This window comes from Pongo pygmaeus, chromosome 1, assembly GCF_028885625.2.
Source record: "Pongo pygmaeus isolate AG05252 chromosome 1, NHGRI_mPonPyg2-v2.0_pri, whole genome shotgun sequence".
In the NCBI taxonomy this organism is placed as follows: domain Eukaryota; kingdom Metazoa; phylum Chordata; class Mammalia; order Primates; family Hominidae; genus Pongo; species Pongo pygmaeus.
The window spans coordinates 221,654,434-221,674,250 of NC_072373.2; the positions used below are offsets into that span (position 1 = coordinate 221,654,434).

The 19,817-nt window shown below is 48.1% G+C and overlaps 1 protein-coding gene and 1 pseudogene across 2 annotated transcripts in view; both read right to left on the reverse strand.

The window, feature by feature from the left end:
* SLC25A33 (solute carrier family 25 member 33) overlaps positions 1 to 19,817 on the reverse strand; it is a 49,044-nt gene that overhangs the window by 2,796 nt on the left and 26,431 nt on the right. For both annotated transcript variants that reach the window (XM_054440502.2, XM_063659749.1), the window contains exons 3-5: positions 16,110 to 16,187; positions 13,099 to 13,199; positions 6,917 to 6,983 (exon numbers count right to left, since the gene is read on the reverse strand). In XM_054440502.2, coding sequence (XP_054296477.1) covers positions 6,917 to 6,983; positions 13,099 to 13,199; positions 16,110 to 16,187 — 246 coding nt within the window. The remainder of the gene's footprint in view (positions 1 to 6,916; positions 6,984 to 13,098; positions 13,200 to 16,109; positions 16,188 to 19,817) is intronic.
* On the reverse strand, positions 7 to 13,165 carry LOC134738970 (large ribosomal subunit protein uL6-like; annotated as a pseudogene).

Here is a 19,817-nt window from a genome sequence, read left to right on the forward strand (position 1 = left end):
CTGCATAAAAGAGACCAACACAGGCTGTTAAGGAGACATATCATGGCGGAACACAGAGACATCACACAGTAGGAGAACGGGTACAGGTCTTCCTTGTGGTGTTAGGATACTTGTTTTTGTTCTCATTCCTGGCTCCTAACTCTCATAGCCCTTGTCTTTTGTTATAATGTGGGGTGTGTGAGGCCGCAGGGGCAGCCTCTGACAGTCCCTTGATCTCCTTTCACCTGCCCCAAGGCCATCCTCTAATGTCCTTACCTTGTTGGTCTTACTCCATGAGAGTCCCCTCCTATCCCCTGGGGGAAGGAATGCTGCTGTCATGAAGCTTCCAGAAAAACCCAAGAGGACAGGGTTCAGGGAGCTTCCAGAGCTGATCGCATGGAGGCTCCTGGAGGATGGCCCCCGGGGAGGGTATGAAAGCTCCGCGCCCCTTACTCTGTACCTGGCCCTACCTGTCTCTTCTTCTGTATCCTTGCGATGTCCTTTATAACAAACCAGTAAATATTAAGTGTTTCCCTGAGTTCTGTGAGCCACTCCAGCAAATTAATAGAATCCAAAGAGAGGGTCATGGGAACCCCAACTTGAAGCTGGTCGTTCAGAAGCTCTGGAGGCCCAGACATGCAACTGGTGTGTGGGTAAGTGGGTGGGCAGTCCTGGGGACTGAGCCCCCAATCTGTGGGGCTATCTCCTGGTAGACAGTGTCGGAAGTGAACGAGAGGACACCCAGCTGGTGTCCGCTGTTCCGTGTGTGTGGGAAAAACCCTCTAACACATTTGGTCACAGAAGTCATCTTCTGTGTCAATGACTGTTGTGGTGTGACAGTGGAGGAAAAACATGGTTTGAGGAGAGCTTTTCCCACATATCTTTGTACTGTTGTCAGCTGACCTCCAGCCCACTGTGAGGCCAGACCAAGTAGCTGGCACACCTGACAGGCCCACAGAATACTAGCTACATCTGTATCAAGAGTCATAGAAACATGTTCATAAAAACATTAGCATTTGACCTAATTTTAGAAAGAGCTGCAGGGAGGAGTAAGGCTCATCAGAGGAACTACAACTGCAAAACAATCAGGACAACAATCCAGATAGCTGACCATGGCACGTCTGCTAGATTAAGTCACAAGGCTGTGAGACACAGGGAATGCTTTCAGTGGAAAACAGGACTAAGTTAAAGGTAAAGGATGATCACAAGGGCTGGGCGCAGTGGCTCACACCTGTAATCCCAGCACTTCGGGAGGCCGAGGTGGGAGGACTGCTTGAGGCCAGGAGTTCAAGACCAGCCTGGCCAATGTAGTGAGGCCCTATGTCTACAAAAAAATAAGTAGTAAGAAAGGAAAATAGGAACATTCCAACCTGTTGGTGAGGCTACTTATTAGATTTCTGATCACACTCGTCTCCAAATAGATTCTATTATTGCTAAATTTATAAAATCATAAAACATCAAAATAAAACAGCAAATGAAAACCCTGTGGTTTAGAGGCTCCTACCCCAGGACAGAAAGCATTTATGAACTGCCTGGCTGCAAGGCAGGAGTGAGCCACCGGATGAGTGTAGTTAGGTGTGCACAGGTCACACATCACAGACCCCTCCGAGCGGGCGCAGACCTGGGGCCCCTTGGGCTTCAGTCTCAGCTGGCCTCTCTCCCTTCTTTATTATCTCCGCATAGACTGTTCTCACTCCTTAGCCGCAGTGACCTTTCTAACACAAGTCCAACCATGCAACTCCCGTGCTTAAAACCATCCAGAGGCCGGGTGCGGTGGCTCACACCTGTACTTCCAGCACTTTGGGAGGCTGAGGTGGGCAGATCATGAGGTCAGGAGATCGAAACCATCCTGGCTAACATGGTGAAACCCCATCTCTACTAAAAAATACAAAAAATTAGCCAGGCGTGGTGGCGGGCACCTCCCAGCTACTCGGGAGGCTGAGGCAGGAGAATGGCATGAACCCGGGAGGCGGAGCTTGCAGTGAGCTGAGATGGACCACTGCACTCGAGCCTGGGCTGCAGAGCGAGACTCCGTCTCAAAACAAAACAAAACATCCAGAGTTTCTCACCCTTGGCACTATTCATATTTGGGGCTAGACCATTCAGTTTGGGGAGAAGCAGGGTGTCATGTGCCTTGTAGGGTTTAGCAGCATCCCAGCCTCTATTCACACTAGACACCAAAAACACTCACCTAAGTTGTGGCAACTTCAAGTGTCTCCAAACTTAGCTGCTGAATGTCCCCTGGAGGGCACCCCCTACCTCCATCCTCCATATCCCCTGAGGACCACTGCTCTGATGACTTTCCACTGCCTTCAAAGCCCAACTCCAAACTCCCTTTCAGGCCTGGGAAGGATCGGGCTCCCCTGCTACTCCAGCCTTATTCTTCCTTAACTCCCTTCTCCAGCGCAGATGCACATACTACACGCCAACTACACTTCCTGTCTTACAGCTCCCCAGAACTAACCACGCTTTCTTTTCTTTTCTTTTTTTTTTTTTTTTTGAGATGGAGTCTTACTCTGTCCCCCAGGCTGGAGTGCAATGGTGCAATCTCAGCTGCAACCTCCAACTTCTGGGTTCAAGCGATTCTCCTGCTTCAGCCTCCCTGGGATTACAGGCACATGACACCACACCCGGCTAATTTTTGTATTTTTTGTAGAGACAGGGTTTCACCACGTTGGCCAGGCTGGTCTCGAAATCCTGAGCTCAAGTGATCCGCACACCTCGGCCTCCCAAAGTACTGGGATTACAGGTGTGAGGCACCGAGTCCGGCCTAACCACGCTTTCTTGCCTCAAGATTTCTACATTCACCTTCTCTCTGCCCAAAGGACTCTTCTCTGCTACCTCCACCTGGCTATTTTTTTTTCCCAAATCAATGTCTTTTATTGCATCATTTAAATATCACAAATAGGTCTTAGGAATCATCCGGCATCTTGTTTCTGTAGCTGGACCACTCTTAGATCTTATTCATCAGACTGCTGAACAGTTCCTTTTTCAGAGACACAGATACCATCCCGAAATTTCCTGATATCCTTAACCATTGTGGCTTGCTGAATCAAGGCAACTGAATTTGAAACAAGCTCGATGTCGTTTCCTTCAAGGATTAAATTCATCTTTCTAGGCTTGAGATACTGAACAAGCAACACCTGGTCTCATCCAAACCCTGCGGGTGTATTTTTCACCCAAGAAATTTGGGATTTCAACAAGAGACCCATCCTCCTGGGTAACAATGTTGGTGGGGAAGTGAGCATACGCAGACCTCATCTTGTAACGGAAGCCCAATGTAACACCCTTGATCATGTTCTGCATATAACTACAAAGAGTTCGAACGGTAGCCAGTTCCTTTGTTACCCCACTGTGTGGCACCCCAGAGCCTCTTTAGACTGAGTTCTACATTGATGTGACTGAAGTCCCTCTGTGGGGTTCCTCTAGGGCCGTTCACAAAACTGTGCATCCCTTCAGAGTAATGTTGACATTTTCTGCAATGACAACAGTCTGATTGCTGAGAATGGTCTTCATTCTCACAGTAGACACGGCAAAGCCCACCTGGCTATTCTTAAGATGGAAGTTGGGTGCTGCTGCCTCTGAAGGCCCTCCCAACCTTCTCTCTCTTAACCCAATCTGTACTGGGTGACTCTTGAGGGTCTAGTGGCACCCTCAGCACCCTTATCCCACCAAACTTTGATTATCTTATCTGTGAAGCTGTAAGTTGAAGGGGTGGGTTGCCCCTCCACACCTGTGGGTGTTTCTCATTAGGTGGAACGAGAGACTTGGAAAAGAAAAATACATAGAGACAAAGTATAGAGAAAGAAATAAGGGGGCCCAGGGGACCAGCGTTCAGCATATGGAGGATCCCGCCAGCCTCTGAGTTCCCTTAGTATTTATTGATCATTCTTGGGTGTTTCTCGGAGAGGGGGATGTGTCAGGGTCATAGGATAATAGTGGAGAGAAGATCAGCAGATAAACACGTGAACAAAGGTCTCTGCATCATAGACAAGGTAAAGAATTAAGTGCTGTGCTTTAGATATGTATACACATAAACATCTCAATGCCTTACAGAGCAGTATTGTTGCCCGCATGTCCCACCTCCAGCCCTAAGGCGGTTTTCCCCTACCTCAGTAGATGGAACATACAATCGAGTTTTATACCAAGACATTCCATTGCCCAGGGACGGGCAGGAGACAGATGCCTTCCTCTTGTCTCAACTGCAAAGAGGCGTTCCTTCCTCTTTTACTAATCCTCCTCAGCAAAGACCCTTTATGGGTGTCTGGGCTGGGGAAGGTCTTTCCCTTCCCACGAGGCCATATTTCAGACTATCACATGGGGAGAAACCTTGGACAATACCTGGCTTTCCTAGGCAGAGGTCCCTGTGGCCTTCCGCAGTGTTTGTGTCCCTGGGTACTTGAGATTAGGGAGTGTGATGACTCTTAAAGAGCATGCTGCCTTCGTCTGTTTAACAAAGCACATCTTGCATAGCCCTTAATCCATTTAACCCTGAGTTGACACAGCACATGTTTCAGAGAGCACGGGGTTGGGGGTAAGGTTACAGATTAACAGCATCTCAAGGCAGAAGAATTTCTCTTAGTACAGAACAAAATGGAGTCTCCTATGTCTATTTCTTTCTACACAGACACAGTAACAATCTGATCTCTCTTTCTTTTCCCCACATAAATTCCTAGAAGAAGCTAGGTCTTAATTCCCTGCTGTTTCCCTAGTGACTAGTGCAAGCAACAAATATTCACTGCCGAGAGACAAATATTAACAGAGCTCACCCAAAGTTCTAAGGTATTCTGAGCACCATCATTATTAGGCAGAATGACAAGAATACATATACAGGCTCTCAGCTGATGGACACATTTATCCCTTGCTAAAGAGAAGTGATTTGAGTTCACTATGGGACACTTGGAATTAGGAGGAATTACCAAAGGCTTCCACAACAGGTGACACCATGACCAGGAAGGGGAAGGGGGATCTCTGGTGAGGGACAGCATACGTGGGGAGACAGAGCCATAAAAGCACATGACATTTTTGGAAAATTACAGGACTGCTGAATTAGGAAATTACCCTGAGAGGAACAGATTCATCAAAAGAGTCTGAGCAAGTGGTCTGTTCAAATGATTATACCTGATGCATGTTAGAAGGGGGAACTTGGAGTCAGTGACTCATGCAGAGGTTATCATGGTCATTAGGAAGAAAAATGAACTGGGGCCCCTACCTACCTTTCCTGGGGTGTGCTCACTCTCTGCCTCCTTTCCTTTTTTTTCTTTGTCCAGTAAGAGTCTCACTCTATCACCCAGGTTGAAGTGCACTGGTGTGATCTCGGCTCACTGCAACCTCCACCTTCTGGGTTCAAGCGATTCTCCTGCCTCACCCTCCCAAGTAGCTGGGATTACAGGTGCCCACCACCACACCTGGCTAATTTTTGTATTTTTAGTAGAGATGGGGTTTCACCATATTGGCCAGGCTGGTCTCGAACTCCTGACTTTGTGATCCACCTGCCTCGGCATCCCAAAGTGCTGGGATTACAGGCATGAGCCACCATGCCCAGCCTGCCTCCTTTCTTTAGAGGCAGCTGAAAATCAGAGTGGATTGGCTGTAAGTTTCCAGTGCATACATTTCTAGGCAATACAGTAATACAGGGGTTCTTAATAGAATGCTGGTAGTTCCTTCACTTGGACTGGGGAGAAAATGGCATCTTTAACCCTAATCCCTAACCGAAATCCAATAGTTAAGTTGTTAACTATTGGAGTTTAGGGCTAAGCATAGTGGGGTATCTAATCCCAATTTGGGTCTTAGCTATTGTGTCTTCAGAAGTATTAAAGCCACCTTCATAGTTTCTTTTATTTCAGCTAGCGTTTTTTACAACTTAGATGAAGCTTAGCTTTATTGAGAATAAGCCTAAAACACTCGTTACGCCGGGTTCCATTATCTCGGGTTGATTGTATTTATTACGAATGGAAATAAACAGGCCACAGTAGTAGCAGCAGTACCTGTGAACTGACACACATAGAAATATCTTCATGTCACATCACATTTGTTGAAAACATCACAGGACACTGTTTATCATTTCTTAGAAATTATGGTAGTTACTAGACTGCTGCTATATCTTAGCTGAGTGTGGTGGCATGCACCTGTGATCTCAAACTACTGAGGAGGTGAGGCTGAGGCAGGAGGATTGCTTGAGCCTGGGAGGTCGAGGCTGGGTGATAAATGAGGCCCTGTCTCAAAACAAAAAACAAACAAAAAAAAAAACAGAGAAAAGAAAAGGAAAAAAAAAAAATACATTATTCTACCTGGGAGGCATAGATTGCAGTGAGCCAAGATTGGACCACTGCACTTCAGCCTGGGCAACAAGTAAGACCCTATCTCAAAAAAAAAAAAAAAAACCCTCAAAAAACAACATTATTCTAAAAAGGGCCTGCAGGTGTCACCAGACTACCAAAGGAATCCACAGCCCCACAAAATGTTACAAACCCCTGGCTGGAGCTTGAGGGCAGAAGCCTATTATAGCTGAGGGCCTTTGGAGACTAAAATTAGCCCTCTGAGGTCTGAGGACACTCAGTGTTCTGCCTTTACTGTCTTCCTTTTTGAAAGGGAGACCATCCGGAGGAGAACCCACCGCACTTCAACTGGGGTGGGGTCTGCAAAGGAGAGACAGTCACTGACTCTCTGAGACAACAGGTGGGACTGCGGATCAGGGGACACAACCAGAGATATCCCCTCCTTCCCGTTTGTCATCTCTGTCGCCCTCATCTTCCCATGATGCTCACAGCACAAACATCAATGCAAAAGGAATCCTGCATGCACTTAGATTAAGAAAACGAGGTGGGGGGTAGCTAAGGACTCTACATCTCATCCTTAGAGATGTGGAGGAATTGGGGCAAGAAAAAAAAAAATCCCAGAAATCTTTTCATTAAGGAAGGAACAAATAGTAACTTACTTCTGTTCTAGCTGCATTCGGGTTTTAACCATCCATATAGGATTCATTAAGGAATTTGTGATAAAAGCTGGAAAAAAAAAACAGTAAAGGTCAACACTGTACATAGTCAATACTTATTAAAGATGTCTATTATCATATAATAAACTTTGAAATCGGGATTTCAATGGCCTAATAAAAAGACAGTAGAAAGCAGTTATATTTCTATCCTGCAGATAGAAGCTTCAGTTTCCCCATTAAGTGTAACATCTATTGGCATTGCTGGATCTAAAAGAAATTTCTCTTAATTTTCTAGAATCCCTTCTAGCCTTTTCAACCTGTAGGTGGTGTTGTTCATATCTGTGTTAATGTGATTCCTACCAAAAATTATAACTGTCCTAAAACTCAATTTATAAGCCTCAGATCCAGAAATAATTTAACTTTTAAGACTGATCTGCTTATAGGAACCACTTGGTCAGTAAGCCTTCTCCATCTCTTTAAAAAAAATTTTTTTGTTTTTGGTAGAGACAGGGGTCTCCCTTGTTGCTCAGGCTGGTCTCAATTCCTGGGCTCAAGTGATCCTCCAGCCTCAGCCTCCCACAGTGCTGGGATTACAAGCATGAGCCACCACACCCAGCCAAACCTCCCTCACCTAAACATTGTGAATCATTCTAGGACAACCAAAAAAAAGCAACACCATGGTAGTATTAGTCTGACATACGGTATCTCTTCTGTAATACCTCACACCCTCTACAGTGCTGTGGAAGCAGATTAATTTGATACTAGGAAGACACTGGTTTTTTTTGTTTTTTTTTTTTGAGATGGAGTCTTGCTCTGTCACCCAGGCTGGAGTGCAGTGGTGCGATCTCGGCTCACTGCAAGCTCCGCGTCCCGGGTTCACGCCATTCACCTGACTCAGCCTCCCGAGTAGCTGGGACTACAGGCGCCCGCCACCGCGCCTGGCTAATTTTTTTTTTGTATTTTTAGTAGAGACGGGGTTTCACCGTGTTAGCCAGGATGGTCTCATCTCCTGACCTCGTGATCCGCTTGCCTCGGCCTCCCAAAGTGCTGGGATTACAGGCGTGAGCCACCACGCCCGGCTGACACTGGTTTTAAGAACTTCCTTGAGGTCTGCTTTATTTATCAAGGGTTCTAAGTTAACTTTGCAAAAATTACAAAACGGATTAATAGTTGTTAGCTTATGCTAACTCACTACCGGCCTATCTTTAAGCGAAGAGCAACCTGTTTTGGAACTCTGCCTTTCCTCCTCAGAGCTCTGTACTACATAGAAATGGCTTCCTTGTATAAAGCAACTTTAACATTTTCTATTCAGGGTCTAGAAATAATTAGCTGTAAATATTCAGACAGGTTGGTCATACTTGTATTTGGAGTAACAACAGCAGACAAAACTGGTGTGTACATCTTACAGACTGGTAGGAGATGCAAATTTTTCGTAAAATGCCAATTTAAGTTATCTAAAATATCTTTCTAGGCTCGGCGTGGTGGCTTATGCCTGCAATCCCAGCACTCTAGGAGGCTGAGCAGGTGGATCACTTGAGTTCAAGAGTTCGAGACCAGCTTGGGCGACATGGTTAAACTCCATTTCTACAAAAAATACAAAAAAATTAGCTGGGCATGGTGGCATGCAGCTGTAGTTCCAGCTACTCATGAGGCTGAGGCAGGAGGATGGCTTGAGCCCAGGAGGTGGGGGTTGCAGGGAGCTAAGATCATGCCACTGCACTCCAGCCTAGGCGACAGAGCCAGACCCTGTATCAAAACAAAACAAAACAAAACAAATTTAAAAAAAAAACCCTTCTGTTTAAATGAACATAGAACTCTATACAAAAGAGCCTTCTCGGCCGGGTGGAGTGGCTCATGCCTGTAATCCCAACACTTTGGGAGGCCGAGGCAGGCAGATCAAGACTATCCTGGCTAACATGGTGAAACCCTGCCTCTACTCAAAATACAAAAAATTAGCTGGGTGTGGTGGCACGTGCCTGTAGTCCCAGCTACTCGGGAGGCTGAGACAGGAGAATCCCTTGAGCCCGGGAGGCGGAGGTTGCAGTGAGCTGAGATCACGCCAGCCTGGGCGACAGAGTGACTCTGTCTCAAAAACAAACAAACAAAAAAGCCTTCCCTTCTCTCAGAAATCTACACGTTCATGTTTTGCAAGTACATCCCGGGGAAGAAGTCCTGCTATGGCTTTTCAGTAGGAAGTGGAATGGTTCCCTCAAAAGAGAATAGATGCCCTATGAGCTGTCACTGACCCTACTGGAAAACTCCATGGCAAGCCCCACACCCTCATTGCATAACCCATAGTTGGGGACAGGAGTGCCAATTGTACACAGGGTGTGTGGGACCCTGTGGGGAATCTGAAGAAAGAAACTCTAATTTTAGAAAATCATCTGATGGGGCGGGCACAGTGGCTCATGCCTATAATCCCAGCACTCTGGGAGGCCAAGGAGGGTGGATGACTTGAGGTCAGGAGTTTGAGATCAGCCTGGGCAACGTGGTGAAACCCCGTCTCTACTAAAAACACAAAAATTAGCCAGGCATGGTGGCAAATACTTGTAATCTCAGCTACTCAGGAGGCTGAGGCACAAGAACCACTTTAACTTAGGAGGAGGAGGCTGCAGTGAGCCGAGATTGCACCAGTGCACTCCAGTCCAGCCTGGGTGACAGAGTGAGACTCTGTCTCAAAAAAAAAAAAAAAATATATATATATATATATATATGTGTATATATATGTATATATGTATATATGTATGTATATATATGTATATATGTATGTATATATATGTATATATATATGTATATATATATATAATTTGATGGGCAGACAGGAAGACATGAAAAACCTATGAATATTCCTTTAGAAGAACAAAATACCAGTAGCATGCATAGAACATGTACATTTTGACAGCAAATAAAGAGCTTCAGTGGTCAAGGAAAATAAAATCAAACTACAAACCACTCTCACTCTCCTATCAGTTGTAACATAAAGCTTTAGAAAAACAATTTTAGGTGCAAAGGAAGCAAGGAGCTAATTTCTAATTCCTGGAAAAAACTGTTTGGCACAATACATGCTTTAGAAAAGCGAGAGAGAGCCCTCTCCCTCTCCCTCTCCCTCTCCCTCCTCTCCCTCTCCCTCTCCCTCTCCCTCTCCCTCTCCCTCTCCCTCCCCTTTCTTCGGTCTCCCTCTCCTTCTTTTTTCCGTCTCCCGCTGTTATCGAAGCTGGACTGTACTGCCAAGATCTCGGCTCGCTGCAACCTCCCTGCCTCGGGCTCCTGTGACTCTCCTGCCTCGGCCTGCCGAGTGCCTGGGATTGCAGGCGCGCGCCGCCACGCCTGAATGGTTTTTGTATTTTTGGTGGAGACGGGGTTTCACCGTGTTGACCGGGTTGGTCTCCAGCTCCTGGCCTCGAGTGATCTGCCTGCCTCGGCCTCCCGAGGTGCTGGGATTGCAGACGGAGTCTCGCTAACTCAATGCTCAATGGTGCTCAGGCTGGAGTGCAGTGGTGTGATCTCGGCTCGCTGCAACCTCCACCTACCAGCCTCCTGCCTTGGCCTCTTAAAGTGCTAAGATTACAGCCTCTGCCCCGCCGCCACCCCGTCTAGGAAGTGAGGAGCATCTCTGCCTGGCCGCCCATCATCTGGGATGTGAGGAGCCCCTCTGCCCGGCCGCCCTATCTGGGAAGTGAGGAGCGCCTCTGCCCGGCCGCCCATCGTCTGGGATGTGAGGAGCGCCTCTGCCCGGCTGCCACCCCGTCTGGGAGGAAGTGAGGAGCGCCTCTGCCCGGCTGCCCCGTCTGGGAGATGAGGAGCACCTCTGCCCGGCCGCCCCGTCTGGGAGGTGAGGAGCGTCTCTGCCTGGCCGCCACCCCGTCTGGGAGGAAGTGAGGAGCGCCTCTGCCCGGTTGCCCCATCTGGGAAGTGAGGAGCGCCTCTGCCTGGCCGCCACCCCGTCTGGGAAGTGAGGAGCGCCTCTGCCCGGCTGCCACCCCATATGGGAAGTGAGGAGCGCCTCTGCCCAGCCGACCCTTCTGGGAGGTGAGGAGCGCCTCTGCCCGGCCGCCCCGTCTGGGAGGTGAGGAGTGCCTCTGCCTGGCCGCCGCCCCGTCTGGGAGGTGAGGAGCGCCTCTGCCTGGCCGCCGCCCCGTCTGGGAGGTGAGGAGCGCCTCTGCCTGGCCGCCATCCCGTCTGGGAGGAAGTGAGGAGCACCTCTGCCCAGCTGCCCCATCTGGGAAGTGAGGAGCGCCTCTACCCGGCTGCCACCCCGTATGGGAAGTGAGGAGCGCCTCTGCCAGGCCGCCCACTCTGGGAAGTGAGGAGCGCCTCTGCCTGGCCGCCCACTCTGGGAGGTGAGGAGCGCCTCTGCCTGGCCACTCCGGCTGGGAAGGGAGGAGCGCCTCTGCCCGGCCACCCCGTCTGGGAGGTGAGGAGCGCCTCTGCCCGGCCGCCACCCCGTCTGGGAGGAAGTGAGGAGCGCCTCTGCCCGGCCGCCCCGTCTGGGAAATGAGGAGCGCCTCTGCCCGGCCGCCACCCCGTCTGGGAGGAAGTGAGGAGCGCCTCTGCCCGGCTGCCCCATCTGGGAAGTGAGGAGCGCCTCTGCCCCGCCGTCACCCCGTCTGGGAGGAAGTGAGGAGCACCTCTGCCCGGCTGCCCCGTCTGGGAGATGAGGAGCACCTCTGCCCGGCCGCCCCGTCTGGGAGATGAGGAGCACCTCTGCCCGGCCGCCCCGTCTGGGAGGTGAGGAGCGCCTCTGCCTGGCCGCCACCCCGTCTGGGAGGAAGTGAGGAGCGCCTCTGCCCGGCTGCCCCATCTGGGAAGTGAGGAGCGCCTCTGCCCGGCCGCCACCCCATATGGGAAGTGAGGAGCGCCTCTGCCCGGCCGCCCCCTCTGGGAAGTGAGGAGCGCCTCTGCCTGGCCGCCACCCCGTCTGGGAGGAAGTGAGGAGCGCCTCTGCCTGGCTGCCCCATCTGGGAAGGGAGGAGCGCCTCTGCCCAGCCGCCACACCGTCTGGGAAGTGAGGAGCGCCTCTGCCTGGCCACCCCGTCTAGGAGGTGAGGAGCGCCTCTGCCCGGCCGCCCAGTCTGGGAAGTGAGGAGCGCCTCTGCCCGGCCGCCCAGTCTGGGAAGTGAGGAGCGCCTCTGCCCGGCCGCCCTGTCTGGGAGGTGAGGAGCGCCTCTGCCTGGCCGCCACCCCGTCTGGGAGGAAGTGAGGAGCGTCTCTGCCCGGCCACCCCGTCTGGGAAGTGAGGAGCGCCTCTGCCCGGCAGCCCGGTCTGGGAAGTGAGGAGCGCCTCTGCCCGGCCACCCCCTCTGGGAAGTGAGGAGCGCCTCTGCTCGGCCGCCCGGTCTGGGAAGTGAGGAGCGCCTCTGCCCGGCCGCCCCGTCTGGGAGGTGAGGAGCGCCTCTGCCCGGCTGCCACCCGGTATGGGAGGAAGTGAGGAGCGCCTCTGCCTGGGCGGCCCCGTCTGGGAAGTGAGGAGCGCCTCTGCCCGGGCGGCCCCGTCTGGGAAGCGAGGAGCGCCTCTGCCCGGCCGCCCTGTCTGGGAGGTGAGGAGCGCCTCTGCCCGGCTGCCCTGTCTGGGAGGTGTACCCAACAGCTCCGAAGAGACAGCGACCATCGGGAGCGGGCCATGAGGACGATGGCGGTTTTGTTGAAGAGAAGAGGAGGAAGTGTGGGGAAAGGAAGGAGAGATCAGATTGTTGCTGTGTCTGTGTAGAAAGAGGTGGGCATAGGAGACTCCATTTTGTTCTGACTAGGAGAAATTCTTCTGCCTTGGGATGCTGTTGATCTATGGCCTTTCCCCCAGCCCCATGCTCTCTGAAACATATGCTGTGTCAACTCAGGGTTAAATGGATTAAGGGCGGTGCAAGATGTGCTTTGTTAAACAGATGCTTGAAGGCAGCATGCTCTTTAAGAGTCATCACCACTCCCTAATCTCAAGTACCCAGGGGCAGAAACACTGCAGAAGGCCGCAGGGTCCTCTGCCTAGGAAAACCAGAGACCTTTATTCATGTGTTTATCTCCTGACCTTCTCTCCACTATTATCCTATGACCCTCCCATATCCCCCTCTCCGAGAAACACCCAAGAATGATCAATAAATACTTCATAAATTATAAAAAAAAAAAAAAAAAAAAAAAAAAAAAAAAAGAAAAGCGAGAGAGAAACCCTCTCTTCACTCACTAGGGTAACATACCTGCAGAGCCAGCTGAGAAAATATGCACAATATTGCTGTTAGGCACGAAAATGCCATTAAATTGCTCTTTGGCTTTGGAGTAACATGCAAAGTATACAGCCCTGTTAGAACAAAGAGAACATTATAAAGAAATCATCACAGTGCAACTTTATACGTCCCTCCAGAATACCTGAAAAATTTTCGGAAAATAAAATGGGAAAGACGCTGCCATGTACTAAAAAGCTTGTCCTCGCCTGTGCTAAAACCAAAACCTGCCACAGGCATATTCAGGAAGCTCCTGTGTGTCCCTCCAGAAATGATTTAGTGATGACAGAGGTGTTCAGAAATAATTGAGGAAAGTGAGATCTGGGGAAGACATCTACAAAGTCCTTTCACATTCTTTGTTCTGGATAAATGCTAATCCTTTAAGCATCAACACATTGGAAGTTTTAAATTTTTTTTTTTGTTTCTAGAATAGACCACACTTTTTCACCCTGTGCCAAAATGAGAATGTCGAACATAATTTGAACTGTTTTTGGATGACTCAAGATCACACAGGAACAGCCATCATATCATACCTGTGTTTTCATAAAGGGTCCTTCCGCCACCCCCTGCCTTGACTACCACAAAGAGGTCCCGTCACCCTTGTTTTCTCTTCACTTTTCCCCCTGCTGTCTCCCCTCTTGTTGGGGCTGGGAAATAGGAGCTACTTGGGATTTTTCCTGCTTTCACCAGCAATGCAGGGAAAATGTTTCTTTCTTCTGCTGGTCAATGAATCAATCATAGAATATATTTTTCAGTTTAGGATCTTAACTACTTATCATTATTGTGTTATAAAAGTCCTCCTCTTCCCCTAATGGGTGAGGCAGCCAGGAATCTGCATCAGGTTACCAGGGTTACACTGTAGGAGCACTGCCTGTGAGCAGCGAGGGCTCTTCTCACTTTATTTACTACAGATGGGCAGTAGGTTTCCCATCTATGAATAATGCACACCCCAGATCATCTCACAGACTAGTACTTTCTGTTTTTAAATACATCACACATACTTGCTACAAAATTCTAAAGGAACAAAAGCAGTAAAAAAGTCTGCCTTTTCACAACATCCCCAGGTGATCTGTGTGTGGTTTTTTTTTTTTTGAGATGGAGTTCTCGCTCTGTCACCCAGGCTGGAGTGCAGTGGCGTGACCTGGGCTCACTGCAACCTCCACCTCCTGGGTTCAAGCCATTCTCCTGCCTCAGCCTCCCGAGCAGCTGGGATTACAGATGCATGTCACCACGCCCGGCTAATTTTTGTATTTTTGTAGAGATGGGGTTTCACCATGTTGGCCACTCTGGTCTCAAACTCCTGACCTCAAGTAATCCGCCTGCCTCGGCCTCCCAAAGTGCAGGGATTACAGGTGTGGGCTACTGCGCCCAGCCGATTTATGTTTAAATTGGAGCACTGATCTGGAAGAATTCTATAAGCTTTTGGTCTTCACCCTATATAAGACAACATTCTCATTTTTGTTGTAAGGTTTCATTTTCTTTCTTTCTTTTTTTTTTTTAGACGGAGTCTCGCTCTGTTGCCCAGGCTGGAGTGCAGTGGCGCGATCTCGGCTCACTGCAAGCTCCGCCTCCCGGGTTCATGCCATTCTCCTGCCTTAGCCTCCTGAGTAGCTGGGACTACAGGTGCCCACCACCACGCCCAGCTAATTGTTTGTATTTTTAGTAGAGACGGGGTTTCACCACGTTAGCCAGGATGGTCTCGATCTCCTGACTTCGTGATCTGCCCACCTTGGCCTCCCAAAGTGCTTGGATTACAGGCGTGAGCCACCGCGCCCGGCCAGACTTCATTTTCTTTCAAGTCTCTTGGAGTATGACAAGTTAAGTGTCCTGCCCCTGCCACCCAGTTCCCTTCTCAGGAGGTCCTTTCTGGAAAAAGTTTTTTTGTTTTGTTTTGTTTTTTCTTTTTGAGATGGAGTTTCGCTCTTTCACCCAGGCTGGAGTGAAGTGGCATGATCTTGGCTCACTGCAACCTCTGCCTCCCGCTGGGTTCAAGCAATTCTCCTGCTTCAGCCTCCAGAGTAGCTGGGATTACAGGTGCCTGCCCCCATGCCTGGCTAATTTTTGTATTTTTAGTAGAGATGGGGTTTCACCAAGTTGGCCAGACTGGTCTCCAATTCCTGACCTCTGGTGATCCACCTGCCTCAGCCTCCCAAAGTGCTGGGATTACACGGGTGAGACACCACACCCGACCTGGAAGCAGTTTTTAATCTACTTTCCAGATATGCTATTCTCTCTCTGTCTCTGTTACTTTTACAATCATACATTGTTATCCTCTCTATCCTATCTATCCAAGAGAACTTTCTGCCAAGATGGGATGCCCTGTATCTCTGCTCTTCAATACAGTAGCCATTAGCTGCATGTGGAGATTGAGTGCTTGAAACACGGCCAGGAAGACTGAGCAACTGAACCTTTAATTCTGATTAATTTACATTTAAACTGCTCCATGTGGCCAGTGACTACCGTTATGTACTGGGACAGTACAGTTCTGTATATTTCAAACAGGCTTTCAGGAGAAGCCCTGCAAAGATATGAGGATGTCATTTTATAGAAATGAAGTTAAAAGCCTTTACAATTCCTCTGGATCAGTGTTTCTAACTGCGTTGGAGTCACCTGGGGGTTCTGTTAAAATGCAGATTCTGATGTAGGTCTGGGATGTGCCCTGGGATTGTGTGTTTATAACAAGCTCTCAGACAATACTAATGCTGCTGGCCACATGCCATACTTAAGAGTAGCAAACACTTAGAGTACATTAATGATAGCAGATTAATTTTCACACTTAATATAAAGAATGCAGTAAGTAGAATCCTTTCTTTCACACACTGAAGACACACCTAGAATTCTCAATGACTATTTGCTATGTCCGCTATATTTAGGCAAATCCAACACAGAAAAAGACACTGGTCATTCAGCAGCATCACCCTTTGGTAAGAAAGGACCCAGAATTCCATACTGCTTAGCATAAGCTAGCTAGAAAGTTTAATGCTTACCTTGATGGTGCAACTCCAACCAAATTTGGACCCAAGCCTCTAAAAAGTGACTTTGGTCCCTCCTTCTCCAAGATCGACCTGAATAATAAGAAAAGACAAACCTTTAAAACCCCTCAGGCAAGGCCTATTAAAAATGTTGAAGAGTCAACCTTCTCATTAGTTCCTTGAGAGAATAAAATGTTTGAGAGATCTCAAGCTCGACTCTTATCTGATTTGGTTACAATACAGAATCGGAAGGCTGTAGAATACTGCTATCATTAACACAGTGAAAAAACATGCCTCAAAAAGCATCAGTTAGACATATTTTCTTTTTCTTTTTTCTTTTTGAGATGGAGTCTCGCTCTGTTGCCCAGGCTGGAGTGCAGTAGCATGATCTCAGCTCACTGGAAACTCTGCCTCCTGGGTTCAAGCAATTCTCCTGCCTCAGCCTCCCAAGTAGCTGGGATTACAGGCACTCACCACCACACCCAGCTAATTTTGTATTTTTATTTATTTATTTATTATTATTATTTAGACAGACTTTCACTCTTGTTGCCCAGGCTGGAGTGCAATGGCGTGATCTCGGCTCACTGCAACTTCTGCCCCCGCCAGGTTGATGTGTTTCTCCCACCTCAGCCTCCCGAGTAACTGGGATTAAAGGCATGCACCACCATGCTCAGCTAACTTTATATTTTTAGTAGAGATGGGGTTTCTCCATGCTAGTCAGGCTGGTCTTCAACTCCTCACCTCAGGTGATCTGCCCGCCTTGGCCTCACAAAGTGCTGGGATTACAGGCATGAGCCACCACGCCCGGCCCAACACAGGAGGAAGCTGTGCAGAGTCTGTACTATACAATGAAATCCTGTGAAAGTAGGATGAATATCTGGCAGAGGGTGCCACACATGGAATAATTTGCTCATCATAATAAGATTCACTGAGAAACAGGTTCAGAGATTTCTTTTGGATTTACTGCTTCTAACAATCCTATCTTCTAGATCTTTATCTAATGTAGTAGAATCTTATACAGACATATAAAGAATAGAGCCAGCTCAGTGCTCATACCTGTAATCCCAGCATTTTGGGAGGTCCAGGCAGGAGGATCACTTGAACCCAGGAGTTCCAGACCAGCCTGAGCAACACAGTATAAACCCCATCTATATAAAAAATGAAAAATATTAGCCAGATGTGGTGGTGTTTGCCTGTGGTCCCAGCTACTCAGGAGGCTGAGGTAAGAGGATCACTTAGCCTGGGAGGTCAAGGCTGCAGTGAGCCATGATCACACCACTGCACTCCAGCTTTGGCGACAGAAAGAGACCCATTGTCTCAAAAATTAAAAACAAAAAAAAAGTTGGCGGGGGGAGGGCAGAATTTAAGGAATAGAAAACTAATAATTTTCATGGATGGATGATGGTTATTTAAAACCAAAGCCTAGTATCTCAAGTCCAAAGATTATACCATGACTGCTTTTTCTTTTTTTTCATTTTCTTTGTTGTTTTTTTTTTTTGAGACAGAGTCTCACTCTGTCACTCAGGCTGGAATGCAGTGGTGCAATCTTGGCTCACTGTAAGCTCCGCCTCCCGGGTTCACACCATTCTCCTGCCTCAGCCCCCTGAGCAGCTGGGACTACAGGCACCCGCCACCATGCCCGGCTAATTTTTTGTATTTTTAGTAAAGACGGGGTTTCACCGCATTAGCCAGGATGGTCTCAATCTCCTGACCTGATGATCCACCTGCCTTCGCCTCCCAAAGTGCTGGGATTATAGGTGTGAGCCAATGCGCCCAGCCAACTGCTTTCTCTTTTAAACTTTTTTTTTTTGTGATGACATACACATAATAGAAAATCTACCATTGTAACCTTTTTTTTTTTTTGAGACAGAGTCTCGCTCTGTTGCCCAGGCTGGAGTGCAGTGGCGTGATCTCAGCTAACTGCAAGCTCCGCCTCCCAGGTTCATGCCATTCTCCTACCTCAGCCTACCAAGTAGCTGGGACTACAGGCACCCACCACCACGCCCAGCTAATTTTTTGTATTTTTAGTAGACACAGGGTTTCACTATGTTAGCCAGGATGGTCTCGAACTCCTGACCTCGTGATCCACCCACCTCGGCCTCCCAAAGTGCTGGGATTACAGGTGTGAGCCATATTGTAACCATTTTTAAGTGTACAGTTGAGTGGCATTAAGTACATCCACACTGTTGTGCAACCATCACCACCATCTACCTCCAGAACCTTTTCATCTTTTCAAACTGAACCTCTGCGCTCATTAAGCACCAGCTCCCTAGCCCTCCCTCCCGTCAGACCCTGGCAGCCACCATTCTCTAATCAGATTAGAGTTGTCTCTAATCTGACAACTCTAGATATCTCTTATCAGTGGCATCACATCTTTTTTTTGTGACTGGCTTATTTCACTCAGTCTTTGAGGTTCATCCATGTTGTAGTATGTGTCACAATTTCCTTCTTTTTATTTTATTACTTTTTTGAGACAGGGTCTTACTCCATCACCTAGGCTGAAGTGCAGTGGGGCGATCTCGGCTCACTGCAACCTCCACGTCCTAAGTTCAAGCAATTCTTTTGCTTCAGCCTTCCCAGTAGCTGGGATTATAGGTGAGTGCCACCACGCCCAGCTAATTTTTGTGTATATATATTTTTAAAGAGACGAGGTGGTATCACCATGTTGGCAGGCTGGTCTCAAACTTCTGGCCTCAAGTGATCCACCCACCTTGGCCTTACTAAGTGCTGGGATTACAGGTGTGAGCCACTGTGCCCACCCAGAATTTCCTTTTTTTTAAAGGCTGAATATTATTCCACTGCTGTATACACCACATTTTATTATCCATTCACCCATCGATGGACACTTGGGTTGCTTCCATGTTTTGGCTGTTATATATAGTGCTGCTATAAACATGGGTGTACAAATATTTGTTTGAGTCCTTGCTTTGGATTCTTTTGTGGAATCCAAGTGGAATTGCTGGATCACACGGTAATCCTATGCCTAATTTTTTGAGAAACCACTAGGCTGTTTTCTATAGTGGTTACACCACCTTATATTCCCACCTGCGATGTAAAAGGGGTTCCGATTTCTCTATAACCTCGCCAATGTGCTTTTCACAAAAAAAAAAGTTAAATATTGTTTCCGATTAAAAGCGACTCAGAAAATCCTAAAAGGATCGTATGGAACATTCTTTAGAGGCATTTTTCCGCAGCAACGCAGTTATTCAAGTTGGTTAAATTTACTCTCTTCAATGGTTCAATTTCCATGGTATCCAGTAGAATTTACATTGTTATATTATGGTCTTCTCTAATTTAATCTCCTTTTCTTATTCAGGATTTCTCTTTACTAGTAGTACCATCCATTTGATAGCACTTAAGGTTGATCTAGCTCACAAATAATCATATGCTAGTCAAAAGTTAATAGAATGGCTGGGAGCAGTGGCTCACGTCTGTAATCCTAGCACATTGGGAGGCCGAAGCGGGTGGATCACTTGAGGTCAGGGGTTCAAGACCAGCCTGGCCAACATGGTGAAACCCCATCTCTACTAAAAATACAAAAACTAGCCAGAAATCACTTGATCACAGGAGGCAAAGGCTGCAGTGAGCCCAGATCATGCCACCGTACTCCAGCCTGGGCAACAGAGCAGGACTCTGTCTCAGAAAAGAAAAAAAAAAAAGTTAATAGAATGTTTTACCTTCATTATAACACACAGAAGGTATGATGAAAAGATCTTTCACTTC